Source organism: Neoarius graeffei, chromosome 25, assembly GCF_027579695.1.
Source record: "Neoarius graeffei isolate fNeoGra1 chromosome 25, fNeoGra1.pri, whole genome shotgun sequence".
In the NCBI taxonomy this organism is placed as follows: Eukaryota; Metazoa; Chordata; class Actinopteri; order Siluriformes; family Ariidae; genus Neoarius; species Neoarius graeffei.
Window position 1 is genome coordinate 14,703,654 of NC_083593.1, and position 22,173 is coordinate 14,725,826.

Consider the following 22,173-nt stretch of genomic DNA (forward strand, 5'->3'; position numbering starts at 1 on the left):
ACAGACTAATCACCTCCATGCCACACCGCATTGATACAGTAATTCATGGTAAAGGAGCCCCAACCAAGTATTGAGTGTATAAATGAATATACTTTTCAGAAGTTGGACATTTCTGTATTGTAAATCCTTTTTTTGATTGATCTTAGGGAATATTCTAATAATTTGAGATACTGGATTTCTGATTTTCATGAGCTATAAGCCATAATCATCAAAATTAAAACAAAAAAGACTTTAAATATTTCACTTTACATGTAATGAATATAGAAAATATGAAAGTTTTCCTTTTTGAATTAAATTATGAAAAAAGGAACTTTTTCATGGTATTCTAATTTTTTTAGATGCACTAGTATACCTTGTCCTTTGCCACCTCTCTCTTCACCTTCCACCACATCTCTTTTTACTCCTGTCTACTTTCTTCATATCTCTGACTATCCCACTTCTTCATTGCCAAACTCTTCCTCCATATACTTTCCTGTACTTCCTCATTCCACCATGAAGTCTCCTTGTCTTCTTTCCTCTGTCCAGATGAAACATCAAGTACCATTCTGGTTGTCTCCCCCACCACTTCTGCAGTAGATGCACAGTCATCTGGTAACTCTTCTCTATCACTCAGTGCTTGTTGAACTCCACCCTACAGTCTTCTTTCTTCAACTTCCACCATTTAATCCTTGGCTCAGCCTTCACAACCTCCTTCTTCTTAGTCTCCAATGTCATCCTACAGACCACCATCCAATGCTGCCTTGCTATGTTCTCCCCTGCCACCACCTTGCAGTTTCCAGTATCTTTCAAATTGGACCTCTTGCATAGGATATAGTCCACCTGTGTGCACCTTCTTCCAATCTTTTGTCATCTTGTGTTTCTCCCTCTTCTCGAAATATGCATTCACCAGAGACAATTCCATCTTTTTTGCAAAATCCACTACCATCTGTCCTTCCACAATCCTCTCCTCGACACCATACCTACCAATCACCACCTCACCACTTCAGTTCCTTTCATGTTAATTTTCAACATGTAGTATAATCACCAACACAGTATATCCACCTTCATTCTCTCCATCATATCCACCAGCGCTTGCCCTTTACCAGTAATAGTGCCAACATTCAAAGTTCCAACTCTCACCTCTAACTCCTACCGTTCCTTCTCTCCTGCTGCCTCTGGACATGTCTTCCCCTTCTCCTTAAGCAGTAACATAGTTTTCACTTGCACCCTGCTGGCCCACAGTCCTGGTGCTGGTCGTTGGTAACCTGGGCCTCAACAGATCCGGTATGGAAATCCGATTTATGATCCGTATATTTGATTTGGCATAAATTTTATACCAGATGCCATTCCTGACACAACCCTCCCGAATCTTTCCAGGCTTGGAACCAGCACTAAGCATGCACTGACTTGTCCAACCCTAGTGCTTACATGGGAGCAAGTGGGGAATTTTATATATATTTGTAAACAAATATGGCCGTGAGGTTTGCTTTGTTAAAAGTGGAAGATTTTGAGAAAATTTTGGCTGCCAGGTAGCTCCGTTGTGTGCAGTTGTTGATGTTGCTTTAAAAAGTAACTAAGTAAATTACACAAGGAAATGAATACTTAAGTACGAGTGAAAAATACCGTGGCGAGTGTGCATGGAAGAAGGGTCTGGAGACAGAAATCTTAGTTTCTTGGTTGTTAGCCTGTGCTACTAGCTCTGGATAGCATTGGTTTAACTGCACTAGTGTTGGCATTTGCTAACGCTACTGTTGAATGTTAAACCGGCTGGAAGGTAACTGGACTGCTGCGCGAACAGCACCGAGTCGCGGCTAAGCTAGCGTTGGCCTTCGAGAATGCTGATACAAAGAATGAATAATAATAATAATGGCTTTTTTGTGGTATATCAGATATATTCCATTCAGCTAGCATGATATCCAATGAGTCAAAGACGAGTTAAGCTAGCGTTGGCCTTCAAGAATGCTGATATAAAGAAAGTGTGTGTATATATAATAATAATAATGACTTTTTTCATGGTATATCAGATATATTCCATTCAGCTAGCATGATATTGAATGAGTCGAAGACGAGTTCAATATCATGCTAGCTGAATGGAATATATCTGATATACCACGAAAAAAGCCAGCCAATATTATTTAAATATATGTCTCACAGATCCATGATGCATTTTGTATGAAAAATGTGAGTTTTTCAACACAAGAAGATAAACTTCATATCTTCAGGCCAACATGTGATTTTCTTTTTATTATATAGACACATTCACAAACAAAAAGGACCCAAATTTATCAAAACAATTCATTGATATCTGCACGAGTGAAGATATTGAAAAATATGTCGGAGCTGTAGTTCATATGAAAAATACAAGTGCCATATTTCTGAATACAACACTCGTGTGTATATTATATATATATATATATATATATACACACACATATATATATATATATATATATATATATATATATATATATATATATACACACACACAGTATATACTGGACTTTTAGTTTGATTTCAGAGTGATAACTGCAAAAACTATACATAGGCTGTGTTATATTCAGATGCCTATTCGCCTTAATGTACTTTGTCGCCTTTGTACTAAATAAACATTTTGAGATGTTCTTTTACTTATCTGTCCTGAGATAGATAATCATGACCGTAACTAATCTGTTAATTTCACAGACAATTTATATATGACATAAGGAAATCCGACAGGAAAATCAGAAAAAAAAAAAATCCAACATGGGCTTGTAATTTGCAAATTAAAACCAGTGCAACAGAGTTTTGTGATTTGTAAATGAAAAAAGGGTTTAGGCAACTTAATTTGAAAGTCATTCTCAAATTAACCAGTACAAGAACTAAAGTGAGACAAGGCGTTGCACTATTTTTTCTCCCTGACAGGGAAGCTGTGGATTTTAGAAGTATTTGAATATGAATTTTGAAATTTTAATTATATGCCTGTGATGAACTGGTGTCCTATCCAAACTGTATTCATGGTACATATTATTTCATCCTTTGATTTGGTTTGGCAAACGAGAACTCCAATATTGGTATAAACCACTAAGAGTAACCAAGAAACAAAATGTTTCAAGAAAATGAAGACGTTACAGTTTTGTGGCAAATATGATTTCATTTTTTTATGAAAACATTTTTATTGTTTAAGAAACATTTTATTATACATCTTTCAGTAGAGGAAACACATTTGTGCGTTCAGTAAATATAAAAACAGAGCTCTTTTGTAAGTCCACTTCAAAATGAAATGCTATATATAACTTCTGAAGTGTTAGAAGAATCTATAAAATGCATCCAAAAAACCTGCAACCATTTGCGGACCTGGATAGCTAAAAACTGACAAAATGACAGTTGCATTCTAGCCAGTTTAAATCCTACCCAGAGATAATCCTATCACAAAAAAGACTGCATCCCATCAAATAAACAGTTCGTAAAACACCCAACACAGATTTAGCCAACCATGGAAATTGAAGAAAAACACCAAGTTAGAAACAAATTAGAATTTTTATAAGTCCACGGTTAAGTTGTGCTTTTGCCAGGTCACCCAAATACAACCACCACCATCAGTTTCCTGCGAGTCTTAGAATTGAAGAAAAAGTCAGTGCTGTGAACGCAGAGGAAGCACTACAGTACTTGTTCTGCACCAATGGACTTTTTTCATTGTCCAAAGATCTTGGTTTCACATCAGCACAGACCTGGAAAATCCTAATTTTTATCTGTGAACATAAAAATAAAAGGGATGAGACTAAAGTAAACCAAGACAGTATGCAATCGCACTCATTACAGTATGTTTCCCTAATTAAATGACATGTTTTGCAGTTTGAGTTTACCGACTTTTCATAGACCGAACATAATCAAATGCTCATCATCACTAAATGGTTTGTGAAAGATGGACAACATAACTGATAACTGTTAGTCATTTCACAACTGGCTATAACTGCAGTGCCTAATATGGTGCCCCACAAATGTACACTGATTATTGTGCCTCTTTAGGTACAGCTATAATGCAGGTGCCAAACTCAAGGGCTGCAGGCCAACCATAGCTTGCTACCTTGTGTTATTCTGCTCATGTAAACTTGTAATTGCTTGTAGTACCTACTACCCAACCTTTTCACACTAACTAGAATTCATACAAGACCTGTAGCATTGCAACTACCTGCATTCCACACCTATTACCTGCTGCATTTGATACAAGTCAGAGTTATGTCTATAAAAGGTTCAGAAACATGGGATGTTGGCTTTCAATGTGATAAGAGAGATCAGAGGAAAACGGGCAGATTGGTATTTCTGGAAGGATATAGTAACTTTTTACAACTGTGGGGAGCAGAAAAAACATCTAAGAATGCACAACCATCAAACCTTGAGGTGGATGGGCTACAACAACAGAAGACCACACTGGATTCCATACCTTACAAGAACAGGAATCTGAGGCCATCACTGGCACAGGCCCACCCAAATTGGACAGCTGAATTTTTTTCTTTTCTTTTTTTTTTTTTTTTGGGGGGGGGGGAAATCACCTGGTCCTTTTTCCATTTTTCAACTGTCCACAGTGAGTCTGGGCCCGCAATAGCCTCAGATTCTTGTTTGTTCTTGGCGGGCAGCAACGTAAGCTGAGGTCTTCTGCTGCATATAAAAAGTGCTGCAATTCCTACACCATTTTCCCAATATGGATATAAATACCCATTTAAATTAAAACTGAAATTTTGCACTTTGAGGACATAAAATTAAATAACGCCAATATACAGTGGTAAACAGCTGGACAGTTAGCCATGTTGGTAATGTCATGATACTTCATCAGGATTGTCAGCTTCTACTGTGAACTTCTGTAAGTAACATCAGTTGGAGAGATGAGAAAGAATGAAGGGGTATAAAAGTCAAATAGCAAAAAAAGAGAAAGCATGGATGTTTTCTCTTTGTTGTGTACTCTTAAGGCTTTTCAACAGCTTGAGAAGAAGAGACAGACTTTAAAGAGGACAAAACCCACCTGGATCTTTTACATTATACTTTTCGTTGTGAGCTGGGTCATGATTTGTGTCTGTACTGCTCCCCTAAAAGAATAAACAGACTTCATTCATCATTCCTGTTAAACCAGAGTTGGAGTCTTGATATCCCAGCCTTGAGACTACATGAACACAACCTTGGTTTGAACATGAATAACCAGTCTTAGTCTGCATCTGGGTCTTAGTTTGTCTCAGAGAAGTTTGCAGCTCTTTTTAGCTCTCTTAAGTAGATAACCTCTTAATACAAGAAGTCTCCATGCCACCAGAGAGAGAATTCACAAATTAAGAATTTTTTGGCTAAATGAGTTGGACATAACATCATTGCAACAGTGTTACATATTCAGAAGAGTGAAACAAAATAGCATATGTGCACTCAGCTAACATTATTAAATTGCTAGGATATTACAATATAATACCTTAAAAGTAGCCCCCTCAAAATACTGAGGTTTTTTTTTTTTTTTTAATCAGCTTCCTGTAGAATAACCAAATGGTCCATTTGGGCATTGTTTATTTGCAACCATGCATTTGAGGTGACTGTGGTTTAATCTAGGTTCCTTGTCCAGCTCCAACCTGACAACTTGACATGCTGGTTCCAGACAAAAGTAAAGATGCCAGGAATATTTATTGCAAGTACTGCATAATACAATCGCTTTATGACTTTGCTGAGAGGTCTTGGCAAATGTCCACATCTTCAGACAAAAAGGTCTCCAGATGATTCCCACCACCTCAGTTGGTTATCTTGGGTTCATACAGCTGTAGTTAAAGTGCCCTGAACCACAGTGGTGGACATGAATGTTTCCTATCCATTTCAAAGTTTAAAAAATGTCAATTGCTCTGGGTCTTATGTTTGTTCTTGGGGACATGTAGTCTTGGTCAAAGTCTGTACTTTGGAGGCTCCGATCTTGACTCCAACTCCGTATGAAATATGATATTTGATTATAGATAGAGTGCATTTCACTTTTGTTAAGCCGTTTGTTGAATTAGATTTTAATACAGGAGATGTAAGATTCTTCCACAAAGTGTATACAACCAAAGAATGAAAGCATGCAGGTCATTATGGAATGTGCAGTGCCAAACAGGAGAGTTACTTGATCTGGTCATTAATTTGCATATTATTGAACTACAACTCCAAATCAGGAAAAGTTGGGACAGTATGGATGGACAAAAAAGCAGTGATTTCTAAATTTACTTCAACTTGTATTTCACTGCAGAAGGTATGAACCCAAGATATTTCATGTTTTGTTTGATTAGTTTAATTCCATTTCTTAATATACAGTACCAGACAAAAGTTTGGACACCCCTTCTAATTCAATGAGTTTTCCATTTCTTTTTATGAATTAAAAGACACTTCATATCTTAAACTAATGTACTGTTTACTTAGTTGAGTGATTCTTGATATAATATGGATTAGTGCAGTTGTCAAATAGGGCTATTAACTGTATTTTTATTATTTATCATTTACTGTTTAATTGTTTCAAATGCATTAAGAAAGCTAGCAATTCCACTAATTAACTTCTGACAAGCCCCTCCTAGAACTGCCACCTTATTGTGGTAGAGGGGTTTGTGTGCTTGAATGATCCTAGGAGCTATGTTGTTGGGGGCATTACGCCCCTGTTAGGGTCTCCCAAGGCAGACAGGTCCTAGGTGACAGGCCAGACCAAGAGCAGTTCACCAAAACCCCTTATGAAGAATAATCAATCAAGGACCGTGACGTCGCCCGGTATGGCGCAGCTGGGGCCCCACCCTGGAGCCAGGCCTGGGGTTGGGGCTCGTATGCGAGCGCTTGGTGGCCGGGCCTTTGCCCACGAGGCCCGGCCAGGCTCAGCCCGAAGTGGTGACGTGGGCCCGATCTCCTGTGGGTTCACCACCCACAGAGGTAGCCGTAAGGGGCTGGTGCAGTGTGGATTGGGCGGCAGTCGAAGGCAGGGGCCTTGACGACCCGATCCCTGGACACAGCGGCTAGCTGTTGGGACATGGAATGTCACTTCGCTGGGGGGGAAAGAGCCTGAGCTTGTGCAGGAGGTTGAGAGGTACTGGCGAGAGATAGTCGGGCTCACCTCCACGCACAGCTTGGGCTCCGGAACCCAGCTCCTTGAGAGGGGCTGGACTCTCCACTTCTCTGGAGTCGCCCATGGTGAACGGCGGCGGGCTGGTGTGGGCTTGCTTATAGCTCCCCAGCTCAGCCGCCATGTGTTGGAGTTTACCCCAGTGAACGAGAGGGTCGCCTCTCTGCGCCTTCGGATTGGGGAGAGGGCTCTTGCTGCTGTTTGTGCCTACGGGCCGAATAGCAGTATAGAGTATTCGTCCTTCTTGGAGTCCCTGGGAGAGGTACTGAGAGGTGCTCAGACTGGGGACTCCATTGTTCTACTGGGGGACTTCAACGCTCACGTGGGCGATGACCGTGACACCTGGAGGGGCGTGATTGGGAGAACCGGCCTCCCCGATTTGAACCCGAGTGGGGTTTTGTTATTGGACTTCTGTGCTAGTCACAGTTTGTCCATAACGAACACCATGTTCGAGCATAGGGGTGTCCATAAGTGCACGTGGCACCAGGACACCTTAGGTCGGAGGTTGATGATCGACTTTGTTGTCGTTTCATCAGATCTCCAGCCCTATGTCTTGGACACTTGGGTGAAGAGAGGGGCTGAGCTGTCAACTGATCACCACCTAGTGGTGAGCTGGATCCGCTGGCGGAGGAGGAAGCCAGACAGACCTGGCAGGCCCAAATGTATGGTGAGGGTCTGCTGGGAACGTCTGGCCGAGCACTCTGTTGGGGAGGTCTTTAACTCCCACCTCCGGGAGAGCTTCTCCCAGCTTCTGAGGGAGGCGGGGGACATCGAGTCTGAGTAGACCATGTTCTCTACCTCTATTGTAGACGCGGCTGTTCGGAGCTGTGGCCGCAAGATCTCTAGTGCCTGTCGTGGCAGCAATCCCCGAACCCGGTGGTGGACACCGAAAGTAAGGGATGCCGTCAAGCTGAAGAAGGAGTCCTATTGGGCCATGTTGGCCTCCGGGACTCCTGAGGCAGCTGACAGGTATTGGCAGACCAGGCGTGCCGCAGCTCGGGCAGTTGCAGAGGCAAAAACTCGGAACTGGGAGGAGTTCGGTGAGGCCATGGAGGAGGACTATCGGTCAGCCTCGAAGAAATTCTGGCAAACCGTCCGGCGCCTCAGGAGGGGGAAGCAGTACTCTGCCAACACTGTTTACAGTGCGGGTGGGGAGCTGTTGACCTCGACTGGGGACATTGTCGGGCGGTCGAAGGAATACTTCGAGGAACTCCTCAATCCCACAGTCACGTCTTCCATTGAGGAAGTGGAGGCTGATGACTCAGGGGCGGACTTGTCCATTACCCAAGCCGAAGTCACTGAGGTGGTTAGCCGAAGGCACCGGGGGTGGATGAGATCCGCCCCGAGTATCTCAATTCTCTGGATGTTGTGGGGCTGTCTTGGCTGACATGCCTCTGCAACATCGCATGGCGGTTGGGGACAGTGCCTCTGGAGTGGCAGACTGGGGTGGTGGTCCCTCTTTTTAAGAAAGGGGACCGGAGAGTGTGCTCCAATTATAGGGGAATCACACTTCTCAGCCTCCCAGGGAAGGTTTACTCCAGGGTACTGGAGAGGAGAATTCGGCTGATAGTCGAACCTCGGATCCAGGAGGAACAATGCGGTTTTCGTCCTGGTCGCGGAACATTGGACCAGCTCTATACCCTTCATAGGGTGCTCGAGGGTTCATGGGAGTTTGCCCAACTAGTCCACATGTGCTTTGTGGATCTGGAGAAGGCATTCGACCGTGTCCCTCATGGTATTCTGTGGGGGGTGCTTCGGGAGTATGGGGTTCGGGGCTCTTTGCCAAGGGTTGTCCGGTCCCTGTACGAACGGAGCAGGAGTCTGGTTCGCATTGCCGGCAGTAAGTCAGACCTGTTCCCAGTGTATGTTGGACTCTGGCAGGGCTGCCCTTTGTCACCGGTTCTGTTCATAATTTTTATGGACAGAATTTCTAGGTGCAGCCAGGGGCCGGAAGGAATCCTGTTTGGGAACCACAGGATTTCATCTCTGCTTTTTGCAGATGATGTTGTCCTGTTGGCTTCTGCAAACCAGGACCTTCAGGCATGCACTGGGGCGGTTTGCAGTTGAGTGAGAAGCGGCTGGGATGAGAATCAGCACCTCCAAGTCTGAGGCCATGGTTCTCGACCAGAAAAGGGTGGCTTGCCCTCTTCAGGTTGGTGGAGAAGTCCTGCCTCAAGTGGAGGAGTTTAAGTATCTTGGGATCTTGTTCACGAGTGAGGGAAGGATAGAGCATGAGATCGACAGGCGGATCGGTGTGGCCTCCGCAGTGATGTGGTCGCTTTACCGGGCCATCGTGGTGAAGAAGGAGCTGAGCCAAAAGGCAAAGCTTTCGATTTACCGGTCGATCTACATTCCGACTCTCACCTATGGTCATGAGCTTTGGGTAATGACCAAAAGAACAAGATCACGGATACAAGCGGCCAAAATGAGTTTCCTTCGCAGGGTGGCTGGGCGCTCCCTTAGAGATAGGGTGAGAAGTACAGTCACTCGGGAGGAGCTCGGAGTAGAGCCGCTGCTCCTCCACATCGAGAGGAATCAGCCGAGGTGGCTCGGGCATCTCTTTCGGATGCCTCCTGGACGCCTCCCTGGGGAGGTGTTCCAGGCATGTCCCCCCAGGAGGAGGCCCCGGGGAAGACCCAGGACACGCTGGAGGGACTATGTCTCTCGGCTAGCCTGGGAACGCCTCGGTGTTCTTCCCGAGGAGCTGGCTGAGGTGTCTGGGGAAAGGGAAGTTTGGGCTTCCATGTTCAGACTGCTGCCTCCGCGACCCGGCCCTGGATAAGCGGAAGACGACGAGACGAGAAACTTCTGACAAGGCACACCTGTTAATTTCAGGTCTGTAACAGGTTCCAAAAAAGTTGGGATGGGGGGTAATTTAGAGCTACTAATGAGGTAAAATGATTAAACAATTATGTGATTTGAAACAGGTGACTAATCATGATTTGGTACAAAACCAGTCTCCAGAAAAGGCCTAGTCTTTGAGGAGGGCCAAGGATCTCCAGTTTGTCAACAAATGCATGAGAAAATTATTGAAGTATGTTTGAAAAACAATGTTCCTCAAAGAAAGATAGGAAGAGATTTGGATATTTCACCCTCTACGATGTACATCATTAAACAATTTGAGAGATTTTGAGGAATTTCAGTGGGTAAAGAGCAAGGGTGCAAGCCTAAGTTTAACATCCATGATCTCAGATCCCTCAGATGGCATTGAATCAAGAAACATCATTCATCTATAGCTGTTCAAAAGCCAGGGTCTGTCATGGTATGGGGTTGTGTCAGTGTCCTTGGCAGCATTAATAGAGAAAAGTACGCTGAGATTCTGGAGCAACACATGCTGCCTTCAAGACATCTTTGCCAGGGATATTTCAACAAAGACAATACAAAACCACATTTTTCACACATTACAAAGGCATGGCTGCAGAAGAAGAGGGTGCCTGTCCCTTCTGTCTGCAACAGAGAATGTGTGGCGAAATTTCGAAAGGAAAAATGACGACAACCCTGTAGTCTTGCACACCTGAAGACCTGTTTGCAGGAAGAATGGGACAAAATAACATCTGAAACGCTTCATTACTTGGTGTCTTCAGTCCCCTAAACATCTTTTAAGTGTTGTGAGAAGTAATAGCAACATTTCAAAGTGATAAATGTTTTACAGTCCTAGCTTTTTTTTTTTTTAATGCACTGCAAGAATCACAACTTAAATAAGAGTTTAATTTTTTTTTGGGGGGGACACCCCACAACATAAAATTCATGAGGTAAAACAATGTACTGTTGTATTGTTTTGAGTGCAATACAGGTGGAAGATTATTTAAAACTGAAGACAGTTATTTTCAAATTTCAACATACTGTCCCAACTTTTTCTGATTTGGGGTTGGAGAAGAAACAATCACAAAAATTTTCAGTGCCAAAATAGCTTGTAATCAAAAGAGACTCAGTTTATAGTAATATTTGTGGCAAAAAACAAACAAACAAAAACACACACACGATTCACTAGTAAGCTTATGAATAAAAAGATGTTGCATTAAGGCTAACCCCCTTGTCTTCTGTGACTCCAAATGACCTTCGTTTCTTGTCCATCTACAAAACACATTATGTAGAGGGTCTCATTTCAAAATGAGTGAAATTTGTATCTGTAATTGCAAAACACTCCCAGAGCTATGTCCATCCAGATTATGGCAAGTTAGGTATAAAATAAAAGTTAATAGTATAGTGACGCAGTCAATCTGTGAAATGCAAACTAACATAGGAATGCCATGAATGCTTATGTCCAAAGGCCATGACTAAAACAGTATTGTGGACTGACAGACCCTATTTGAAAACATGCATTTTTTTTTTTAGATGTAAATACAAACCCACAGTATGAAGTAGGGCCTGACTGAAATCAGTGTGTCGATATTCAGGGCCGTCGACAGGGGGGGGACAACCGGGTATTTTGTCCCGGGCCCAGGCATGAGGGGGGCCCAGAACTGGTCCCTCATGAAGATGCCATTAATCATTCTGTTTCATTTCAAAATGTGTTGATTTGGGGGAGAAAAATGTGCTATATTTGCATTCAATTAATGATTTCTGGTTCTTTTGCCTTTATTGTCTTCGAAAATAGATTCAAGAACCCACCTACCACCCCTAATGCAGAAATGGTTTGGTCTTTGATTAAGGCGCCAAATAACACGGCACTATTCCATCATAACGCTTCGACAATAAGCGTGCGCGAGCCCGTTTGCCAACATGCACAAGTCAGGAGCAAAGAAAAGAAAAGAGAAAAAGAGATTAAGAAGCCAAGAGCCTCAGGGGCTCACTGCATAGATATTTTAGAAAAGATTCAGATGATGGGGATAGATTAGGGATAAAATTAGCTCATGTTTTAAGTCGTTCAAATTCTGTAAAGCTGCTTTGCTACAATGTTTATTGTTAAAAGCGCTATACAAATAAACTTGATTTGATTTGATGATGCAGCAGGTGGTGAAGGCAGTGGGGCAGCTGAGCCAGGTAAGACACAGATAACTTTTTTCCAGCCCCGTAATGTAACCCCAGCACGCGTGACGCGCCATTCATAATTATAAAGTAGGGGATAGCAGGGTACACTGAGTGAACACTGAAATGCACAGGGCATTGAATTATTTCATAAACATATCGGTTTAATAACACTGTGTTGCATATATCTCAATGAAGCAAAGAATAGCACATTGGCCCGCAATCATATCCAAATGTTTTAGGCACGCTTGCTGAGCTGCGCTGAGCTGGACTCCGGTTAGCTGAAAGCCCGTGGAACGCTGCCTCTTGTTAATTAAACCTTATTTTGTTGGAAATCATCCCGTGTAGATACGACGGCATGTGAAATTGCCAGCTAGATAGAGTTTAATGTAACGAATGGGCTATAAATGGGGTGTTTTGAGGTTAGTCTGTTGCAAAACATTAAACTTTCGCTTAGACTGGATACTCTTCAAACAATTCCCTTGCTCAAGTGAAAAATGATAGGCCTGTATGAAAAGCGCAATTAATGAAAGTAACCTAATAAGCCCTAAATGAATAAAACAACCTCTGTTTTATTGTTGTTGCTTACACGTTAAGATTTTGAAATCTTCTCGGTCCAGTTCTATATCCAGGGAACGTTGTAATCCTTTCGGTTTATCCGTAATAAACGTGTCAGCCCCCAGGTCAGATAGGCTAATGTTACGTGGTTGGGAGGGTGTCAATGTTTTTTGTAACATTCTAAATCGAGTACGGAAAGGACGTTTATGAAAAACAAGACAAAAAAATACACTGAAAAACTCACTGTACACATCACTAGTGGCACACACGGACTGGCCATCGGGAGTAGCGGGAGTTTTCCCGGTGGGCCGGCGGAGAAAAAAAAAAAAAAAACAGTTGCGCGCTGGCCTTTAATATGATAAGCAATGTTAACAGTTTCTTTAAGAAACTGTTAACATTGCTTATTACAGTTGCGCACTGGCCTTTAATATGATAAGCAATGTTAACAGTAAACTGTTAACATTGCTTATCATATTAAAGGCCAGCGCGCAACTGTTTTTTTTTTTTTTCTCCGCCCACGCTGAACCACCGGCCCACCACTCCCGCTACTCCCAATGGCCAGTCCGTGTGTGACTAGTGGTGATGCTTCTATGTTCAGATTTTGGGAAAGCCATAACTCCGTTCTCATTGAGGCCCAGTTCCATCCCGTAAACAATCATTTTGGTTTATCAACTACCTGCGCTCAAACATGTCACAGGAGAGGCTCAATGGGCTGGCTATGCTCTCTATAGAGCGCGAACTTGCAAAGAAGCTGGACTTCAATGACCTTATTGACGACTTTGCCACAGCAAAAGTCCGGCGCATTGCATTTCGCACCTGAATAGTTACAGACTAAGGAAATGTTCAAACTGTAAATATGTTGAAATGTTGAAATAAAATGGTTGACTGTTTTAATGGGCTTGGAATACCTGTTATTTAAGGGTTGGAGTGAATGGAGACTGTGAAAAGAGGGGTTGGGTGTGGGTGGTTGCTGTGTGGCGATGTGCGTGCACGCGTGCGTGTGTGTGTGTGTGGTGGTGGTGGTGGGGGGGGCCCACTCAGATTATTTTGTCCCGGGCCCAGCCAAAGCTGTCAACGGCCCTGTCGATATTAATCAGCTGATATGAGCTAATAAATTAGTATCAGCATTTAAAACAGCCGATAAATGACAATTAAAAATGAAACCGGGAGAGGGAAGTGGATCCTTTAACCATGTTATGGAGTGTTGTCATTGACGTGTTTATCCACCAGAGAACACAACAACTCGACTGATATCTACTTGTGTTTGAAACAGGGCTTTGAACCGGTTCAAGGAACGAAAACGAAAACCGGGAACTTTTTCTATTTCACATGGAACAGAAACGAAACCAGAAACTTTATTATTTTTTATGTTCCGGAACAGAAACGCTTATTAAAAATAATGGTAACCGGTTAATACCGGTTTTTATTTCGTTCCTCAAAGTTTCTGTAGCCTACAAATAGTCATTCTTCTCCTGCGGAAGTTTCTATGACCCGCTGGGGTTCACTTCCTGTGTGACGTTCGCTGATTGAATGGAGAGAGCGGGAGGGTGGACTGCTAGTGAATACTAGGTGAATTACTGAGTGTCTGAGCAAAGAAGAGTCTGAACGATGCAACCTCCCTATTGGCTGTTTGTAAAAATGTATCAATTGTTGCCCCTCCCACGGGAATCATCGCGGGCTCGAGAGACGAGACCTGACGAGTTAGTTCGTTGGTAGCAGAACAAAATGTCTGGACACAAATTGGGTTTTCAGGAAAGGAAAGAAAATAAACGGAGGGTCGAAAATACAAAAAAGGAGGCAGAAAATGCAAAACGAGTTTTAAGATAGGACAAATGGTTACTTTTCTGAGGCAGCCCGCCGTGGCTGCAGGCTTTCAGTTGTCATTGAATGGTTACTTTTCTGAGGCAGCCCGCCGTGGCTGCCTGCAGGCTTATTTATTATAGACCATTTAGTTAAAATAGTTGATATAAAATGTTTATAGTTATAGTTATGTGATGGTTGTCCTGATTTAGACTGGTGGGTTTTTTTTTTGGGGGGGGGGGGGGGGGGGGGGGGGGGGGGGGTGCGCGATGTTGCACCCGGGTCCAGATTAGGGCAGAACCGGCCCTGGCTACATTTCAGGTGTAGTTTGTTTTATGTATGTATGTACTTGTATAGATGTGTACTTGGTCTTCCAATATGGCGCCTAACAAAATCTCGCGGCGCGGTGACGTCATGCGGTAGCCCTCTATAGGGCCTGACTAGCCTTTGGTAACACACTAAACGAATTATCTTTCATTTTTGGCACTTTTTCTGTTTGTGTAGCTGGGAAGACATACTGAGAATCCAAATCACCAACATTTGAAATAATAATTGTTTTGAATTATTTCTTGTCTTATTTAATGAAGGTTGTAATAGAATTAGCCTACATTTGGCTTAAGCTGGATGAGACAGAGACATAATTTTATAGCCATTTGTTAAACAGCTGACAGGGAACGTAATTAACCGTTCCGGGAACGAAATTTTTTTGTTCTAACCGGTTCGGGAACGTCTATTTAATGGTGGAACCCAAAACCGGAAACGTTAAAATTCCGTTTCTGTTCGGAACGAACCAATAGGAAAAAAATTCCGGTTCAAAGCCCTGGTTTGAAATGCCACAAATAACCTGACAAGCAGAATTGGGTAGCGATGGTGTGTCAAACAGATGGTGTTCAGAGTTTTTGTACCGTTTCTATATATAAAAAAAAAAAAACAAATAAATGTATCCCAGTATATTTCATAGTTATATTAGCATGGCATAAATGCTATATTTGAGTGATGAAGATGGATTAAATGTCCGTCCATCCATTATCTGTAGCCACTTGTCCTATTCTACAGGGTCGCAGGCAAGCTGGAGCCTATCCCAGCTGACTATGGGCGAGAGGCGAGGTACACCCTGGACAAGTCGCCAGGTCATCATAGGGCTGTTCACATTCACATTTACGGTCGATTTAGTCTCACCAATTAACCTAACCTGCATGTCTTTGGATTGTGGGGGACACGGGGAGAACATGCAAACTCCACGCAGAAAGGCCCTCGCCAGCCGCTTGGCTCGAACCCAGGACCTTCTTTCTGTGAGGCGACAGTGCTAACCACTACACCACCATGCCGCCCTGGATTAAATGTGTTCTTTCGAATTAAGTAATCTACATCTTGAAGAAACAACCAGTAAATATGCACGTTTCCAGATGTATAGTTATGTATATAGGCCTATAAAGTGTGCTACTATGTCCAGAGTTCAAATGTAATTGTTCATTTCTGAACAGCAAAATTTTATTTATTTATTGTTTATATTTAGGCCTGTTTGATTATTTTTGTTTGCAATATTTTAATACATTTCTATTTGAAAGACGACATGCCCCCCCCCCCCCCCCCCCCAAAAAAAAAAACGGTCAGGCACAAGTATGAAGTTGTATAATAAAAATGTCTGTGATTGTATGTATAATTTGTCATGGAGACATACCTTCTTACTAAGCTGCAGAGCCACTGCTCCTATGATACATCCCACTCCAAGTGCAATGAAGATGTACTGCATATACTCCATTACCATAGGTAAAATTACAAGGTTCATACGAAACATGTTGAGGACAGGGCCATCAATGTAGCCACTCTGAAAGAGATAAGGCTGCATTACATAAGCAGATAAGGTCTTCATTTCAACATTTTTTCCCCCAGAGAAGTCTCATTATTGGAAATAAAGAGTCAAAAAGTGCTTCACTAAGATGGACTCATTATCTCCTGGGTCTGAAAATAAAAAAAACTATGGGTTTGATTTTCTTGATACATCATCACACACATATACATATGCGCACACACATGCACTCACGCACACACAGATCAGCCATAACTTTTACGATCAGGTGAACCAGCGACAGGGTCATGGGTGTCGAAGGCAAATTGATTCACATGGGGCATGAAGGTCCAATCCCATATGGTCCAATCCCATACAAGAGCTACTGTAGCTAAAACTGCTGAAAAAGTTAATGCTGACACCTTTCTGTTTTAGCCAGCATTAACTTTTTCAGCAGTTTGTGCTACAGTTGGTTCTGTCACCAGTTACCAGTTGTCCTCCCTTGGTCTTCACTTTTGGTAGATACTAACCACTGCATACTGGGAACACCCCAGAAGATGTGCCATTTTGGAGATGCTCAAGCCCGGTCATCCAGCCATCGCAATTTGGCCCTTGTCGAGCCAGGTCAAGAAACCTTTGTGTCACACGTACACTCAAGCACAGACTTAAGCACACAGTGAAACTCCTCCTCTGCATTTAACCCATCTTAACCCACTACACCACTGTGCCACCCAAAGTCACTTAGATCCTTATGCTTGCCCATTTTTCCTGCTTCCAACACATCAACTTCAATAACTGACTGTTCTCCTGCTGCCTAATATATCCCACCCCTTGACAGGTGCGAGAGAGTCAAATGTTATTCACTTATTCACACACATACACAATAGAAGTGGCATTCAAAACATCCAAATTCATTATCTTGATAATCAGAAACATAACACATACCTCGCCAAACCAAATCAAGGGCATCACTACTTCAGCGATTTTACCTGTTTGTCTACAAAGGAGCAAAAGCGTAGTTTACCTCAGAAAAAACCCCACCACATTTTGAAATAAATGCATCCAAAAACAGAGACAAATTAAATACATCCAGGAACACAGTGATATTATACTTACGTTATTCCTGATACCTGCTTCATTAACAGGTTAAGTTGCAGCTTGATGGACACGTTCATAGGTATTCCAGTGTCCTGTAAAACATTGGCACAGGAGTTACTTGGAACAGTAACACACACACATTCTCTCTGTGTCACACACACACAAACAGTTGTTGTATTGGCTATGACCAATGCTTGTGCAATGGCTTCGATTGATTTTTCCTTTTTTTCAGCTTCAAAATGGCTTGCTTTTCTCTCACAGACAGCTCTCTGGTTTTCATGTTGGTTTATCCTTTTTAACAACAAATGCGGTATTCGCAGGCAAAACCCAGGGCTCAAACATTCAGAGCAATTAATTGTTTAAAACAGGTTTCTTCAATCTTATCTTGAATAAACAAGTGAACTCAGTTCACCGTCAACTCCAATCAACTTTTAAGTAGATAACTTCAATTTGGCCATCATGAAAGCCTGTAGCCACAATAGCCCTTAGCAGATTAAAAAGGGATTAAAGACCCCTGGTTTAAACAATAAAACAGAGCACAGCTGAGCAATAAGAAATGTTCGTTAGTCATATGTGCCAGTATTTTTGATCACTTCAAAAATGGGTGGGATCAAACAAAAGGTGCCATGTTTTAAGCCATAAGCTGAAATTCTGATCCACCGTCTCATTCATGTTTTGATCTCAAACCTTGTTTTGAGCATATGGCAAAGACAAAAATAAATTGGCCTTGTTATTCCAAAACATTTGGAGGTGACTGTATTTGTTTTTGTTCATTATTTCCATGATTTACAAGCAGGTGTTGTGCTGTTTTTCTTGAAAGAAAGCGAGTCATACCAAATGACCAAAAGGTTCCTCTCAAATCTTCTACCTTCACATTTCCAATATTTTTCTCAAAATTCTGGCTGTCTCCAAGAGTGCCGTCTTCTGCAGCAAATCCATTCTAATCTCTATTTCCAACTTTTCCAACCAGTGATTAAAATTTCTTTGTCACCGCGCCAAAGGCACCAACAACAATTGGAACTATTTCCACCTACTCCAAAGCAGCACTACCTTCCCCCCCCCCAAGTCTTGGTACTTCTCTATCTTTTCATGCTCTTTAGCAGCCACCCTGCTGTCACTCGGGCATGCCAATTTTATCTTTTTTTTTTGTAAATGATCAGATGACGCCTCCTTGCCTCTATTACATTGTCACATTGCACACTGAAATCCCACAACTTCACCTCTTCATTTTCTGTCACTCCTTCTGGTTTATGTTCATACCATTTCTCACACCTTTCTAATCCAGATTTTCTGCAAAGCTTCCAGTGGACAATACGGGCTATGTTATTATGCCTTCTCTTGTATTCTTTTTGGGCCAATTTGCTGCATTCACTAACTATAGGGTCATATAAATAAATATAATTTATTTGTATCATTTGAGAAATGGTTGTTATGTAATATCGCAAAATCCCAAACTGGAAAGTAGTTTATTTATTTATTATTGTGAGCCTTATCACTATGCACTAGAAAAACTGGAAACCAAGGATGTAGTCTTCATGGGCTATATGGGCAGCAGCCCTCTCTAAATAAAATAATTTCTATTGTTTGTACAGAAATATAGTTTTTCATAAAAATGAATACAGCAAACTCAGATTAATTTAAATAATATTTATGTTAGTTTCATGATGCAAGCAGGGTTGTCAGATTTCATGTACAATGTTAAGGCTCTGGGTTACTGACTGGAGGGTCAGGGGTTCAAGCTCCCACCACTTAGCAAGGCCCTCAGCCTCATCAGCTCAACCTATCCACCTTGACCCCACATAGAAGTGGGGAAAAATATGGAAAAAAAAGGGGGGGGGCAGGAAAGGAAGACCAATCTGTCCATCTTTTCCTCTGGCAGAATATTTTAGGCTGGATTCAAGGCTTAGGGTATTTTTTGAGCTGTAGTCATGCTGGGCATTTTGTAGAGACCTGACAACCCACCCCACAAGCTTAGGTGAGAGGTGTTCTGACAGCTTTGTACGAACAAATAAAATTGTGTAGAATGTCTTCGTATGTATTAGGATTTCCCTTCACTGGAATTAAAGGCCCTAAACCTGTTTCATCATGGCAATGTGCTTGTGCGTAAATCGAGGTCCTTAAAAAAAATACCATAGTTTGCCAAGGTTGATGTGGAAGAACCTGAGTAGCCAGAGCCCTGACCTCAACCCCACTGGGACATGTTTAAAGTGGAACTGGAATGCTGGCTATGCACTAGGCCTTCTCACTCGATATCAATGCCCGACCTCATGAATGGGTTTGTGGCTGAATGAGCACAAACCCCAACAACCACTCTCCAAAATCTAATGGAAAGTCTTCCCAGAAAAGTGGAGACTGTTACAGCAGCAACAGGGGGACCAACTCACTGTTAATGCCTATGGTTTTGGAATGGGCACATAAGGGTGTGATGATTGGGTGTCCACATACTTTTGGCCCTTTAGCGTGTGTTTTACAATACACAGCAAGTGTAACTGGGACAACATAGCATTTGCAGAGTTTATTTAAAAAAAAAAAAAAAAAAAACTCTTTTTTTAGACTACTTTATTTTAGATCTAGGGATTGGATTGCTCACCAGTCTGGTAACACTTGCACAGCTCTTGTCCTTTGGCATGTTTTAGCACCCTTTTCAGATTACTACTGTAAAGTTTGTGCAAAGATTTATTAATTCATTTTAAAGCCCTATGTACGTAAGGCATGTACAACCCCGATTCCAAAAAAGTTGGGACAAAGTACAAATTGTAAATAAAAACGGAATGCAATCATTTACAAATCTCAAAAACTGATATTGCGTTCACAATAGAACATAGACAACATATCAAATGTCGAAAGTGAGACATTTTGAAATGTCATGCCAAATATTGGCTCATTTGAAATTTCATGACAGCAACACATCTCAAAAAAGTTGGGACAGGGGCAATAAGAGGCTGGAAAAGTTAAAGGTACAAAAAAGGAACAGCTGGAGACCAAATTGCAACTCATTAGGTCAACTGGCAATAGGTCATTAACATGACTGGTATAAAAAGAGCATCTGGAGTGGCAGCGGCTCTCAAAAGTAAAGATGGGAAGAAGATCACCAATCCCCTAAATTCTGCGCCGACAAATAGTGGAGCAATATCAGAAAGGAGTTCGACAGTGTAAAATTGCAAAGAGTTTGAACATATCATCTACAGTGCATAATATCATCAAAAGATTCAGAGAATCTGGAAGAATCTCTGTGCGCAAGGGTCAAGGCCGGAAAAACATACTGGGTGCCCGTGATCTTCGGGCCCTTAGATGGCACTGCATCACATACAGGCATGCTTCTGTATTGGAAATCACAAAAATGGGCTCAGGAACATTCCGGAGAACATTATCTGTGAACACATTCACCAGCTAAAACTCTATAGTTCAAAGAAGAAGCCGTATCTAAACATGATCCAGAAGCGCAGACGTCTTCTCTGGGCCAAGGCTCATTTAAAATGGACTGTGGCAAAGTGGAAAACTGTTCTGTGGTCAGACGAAGCAAAATTTGAAGTTCTTTATGGAAATCAGGGACGCCGTGTCATTTGGACTAAAGAGGAGAAGGACGACCCAAGTTGTTATCAGCGCTCAGTTCAGAAGCCTGCATCTCTGATGGTATGGGGTTGCATTAGTGCGTGTGGCATGGGCAGCTTACACATCTAGAAAGACACCATCAATGCTGAAAGGTATATCCAGGTTCTAGAGCAACATATGCTCCCATCCAGACGACGTCTCCTTCAGGGAAGACCTTGCATTTTCCAACATGACAATGCCAAACCACATACTGCATCAATTACAGCATCATGGCTGCGTAGAAGGAGGGTCCGGGTACTGAACTGGCCAGCCTGCAGTCCAGATCTTTCACCCATAGAAAACATTTGGCGCATCATAAAACGGAAGATACGACAAAAAAGACCTAAGACAGTTGAGCAACTAGAATCCTACATTAGACAAGAATGGGTTAACATTCCTATCCCTAAACTTGAGCAACTTGTCTCCTCAGTCCCCAGACGTTTACAGACTGTTGTAAAGAGAAAAGGGGATGTCTCACAGTGGTAAACATGGCCTTGTCCCAACTTTGAGATGTGGTGTTGTCATGAAATTTAAAAATCACCTAATTTTTCTCTTTAAATGATACATTTTCTCAGTTTCAACATTTGATATGTCATCTATGTTCTATTCTGAATAAATATGGAATTTTGAAACTTCCACATCATTGCATTCCATTTTTATTTATAATTTGTACTTTGTCCCAACTTTTTTGGAATCGGGGTTGTAATGTAATAACAAAAAACACGGATCATATTTCACAGGATGAATATTATAAAAGGTGAATGAAAGCTGTCCAAGATGAGTCATTCCTCTTCAAGTGACTACAATCTAATTTGGCCATGGGCAACCTTATCCTACTCTGTTAATCAGTACTCAAACTAGACTCTCTTATCATTATTATCTGTGAGACAAAAGTCCCACTGAGACAAACATACAGTATTATGCTTCCTACTGCAAACATTAGTTTGGATTTGGGACACTACATTAGTTAAATTTAGCTGTTGAAAGATATATGTGCAAATATATCGAAACAGATATACAATATAAAGCACATCTTATTGTATACAGTTTTACAGCATTTATACAAAATGGCTATAATTAACTAAAGATTTAATTGCTTATCTACTACTTATCATCTTAGTCATTTTAACAGACTGGATCTACAACCCAAGGTCAATGTACCCTTCATTTGCTCATAATTAGTCAATTGCTTTTAGAATATCAAAAAAAACACAATATAATTATGATAAAGGCAGTCATATCATGATATGAGTATCAACTTCCAATTACCTTATCAGACTGGAAGATTGCAAATAACCTTGACATGGACTAT

The 22,173-nt window shown here is 41.8% G+C and overlaps 1 protein-coding gene across 4 annotated transcripts in view; it reads right to left on the reverse strand.

Moving 5' to 3' along the window:
- Window positions 1-3,130: 3,130 nt before the first annotated feature.
- The window catches only part of scarb1 (scavenger receptor class B, member 1), a 39,326-nt gene continuing 20,283 nt past the window's right edge, over window positions 3,131-22,173 (reverse strand). For 2 of the 4 annotated variants that reach the window (XM_060909418.1, XM_060909415.1), the window contains 4 exons: window positions 17,289-17,362; window positions 17,118-17,169; window positions 16,065-16,211; window positions 3,131-3,707 (listed from right to left, as the gene is read on the reverse strand). In XM_060909418.1, the coding sequence (XP_060765401.1) occupies window positions 3,555-3,707; window positions 16,065-16,211; window positions 17,118-17,169; window positions 17,289-17,362 (426 nt within the window). In that variant the 3' untranslated portion in view covers window positions 3,131-3,554. Of the gene's footprint in view, window positions 3,708-4,975; window positions 5,040-11,086; window positions 11,132-16,064; window positions 16,212-17,117; window positions 17,170-17,288; window positions 17,363-22,173 lie in introns of all 4 variants that reach the window. The other 2 variants (XM_060909416.1, XM_060909417.1) reach the window with 2 other exon arrangements.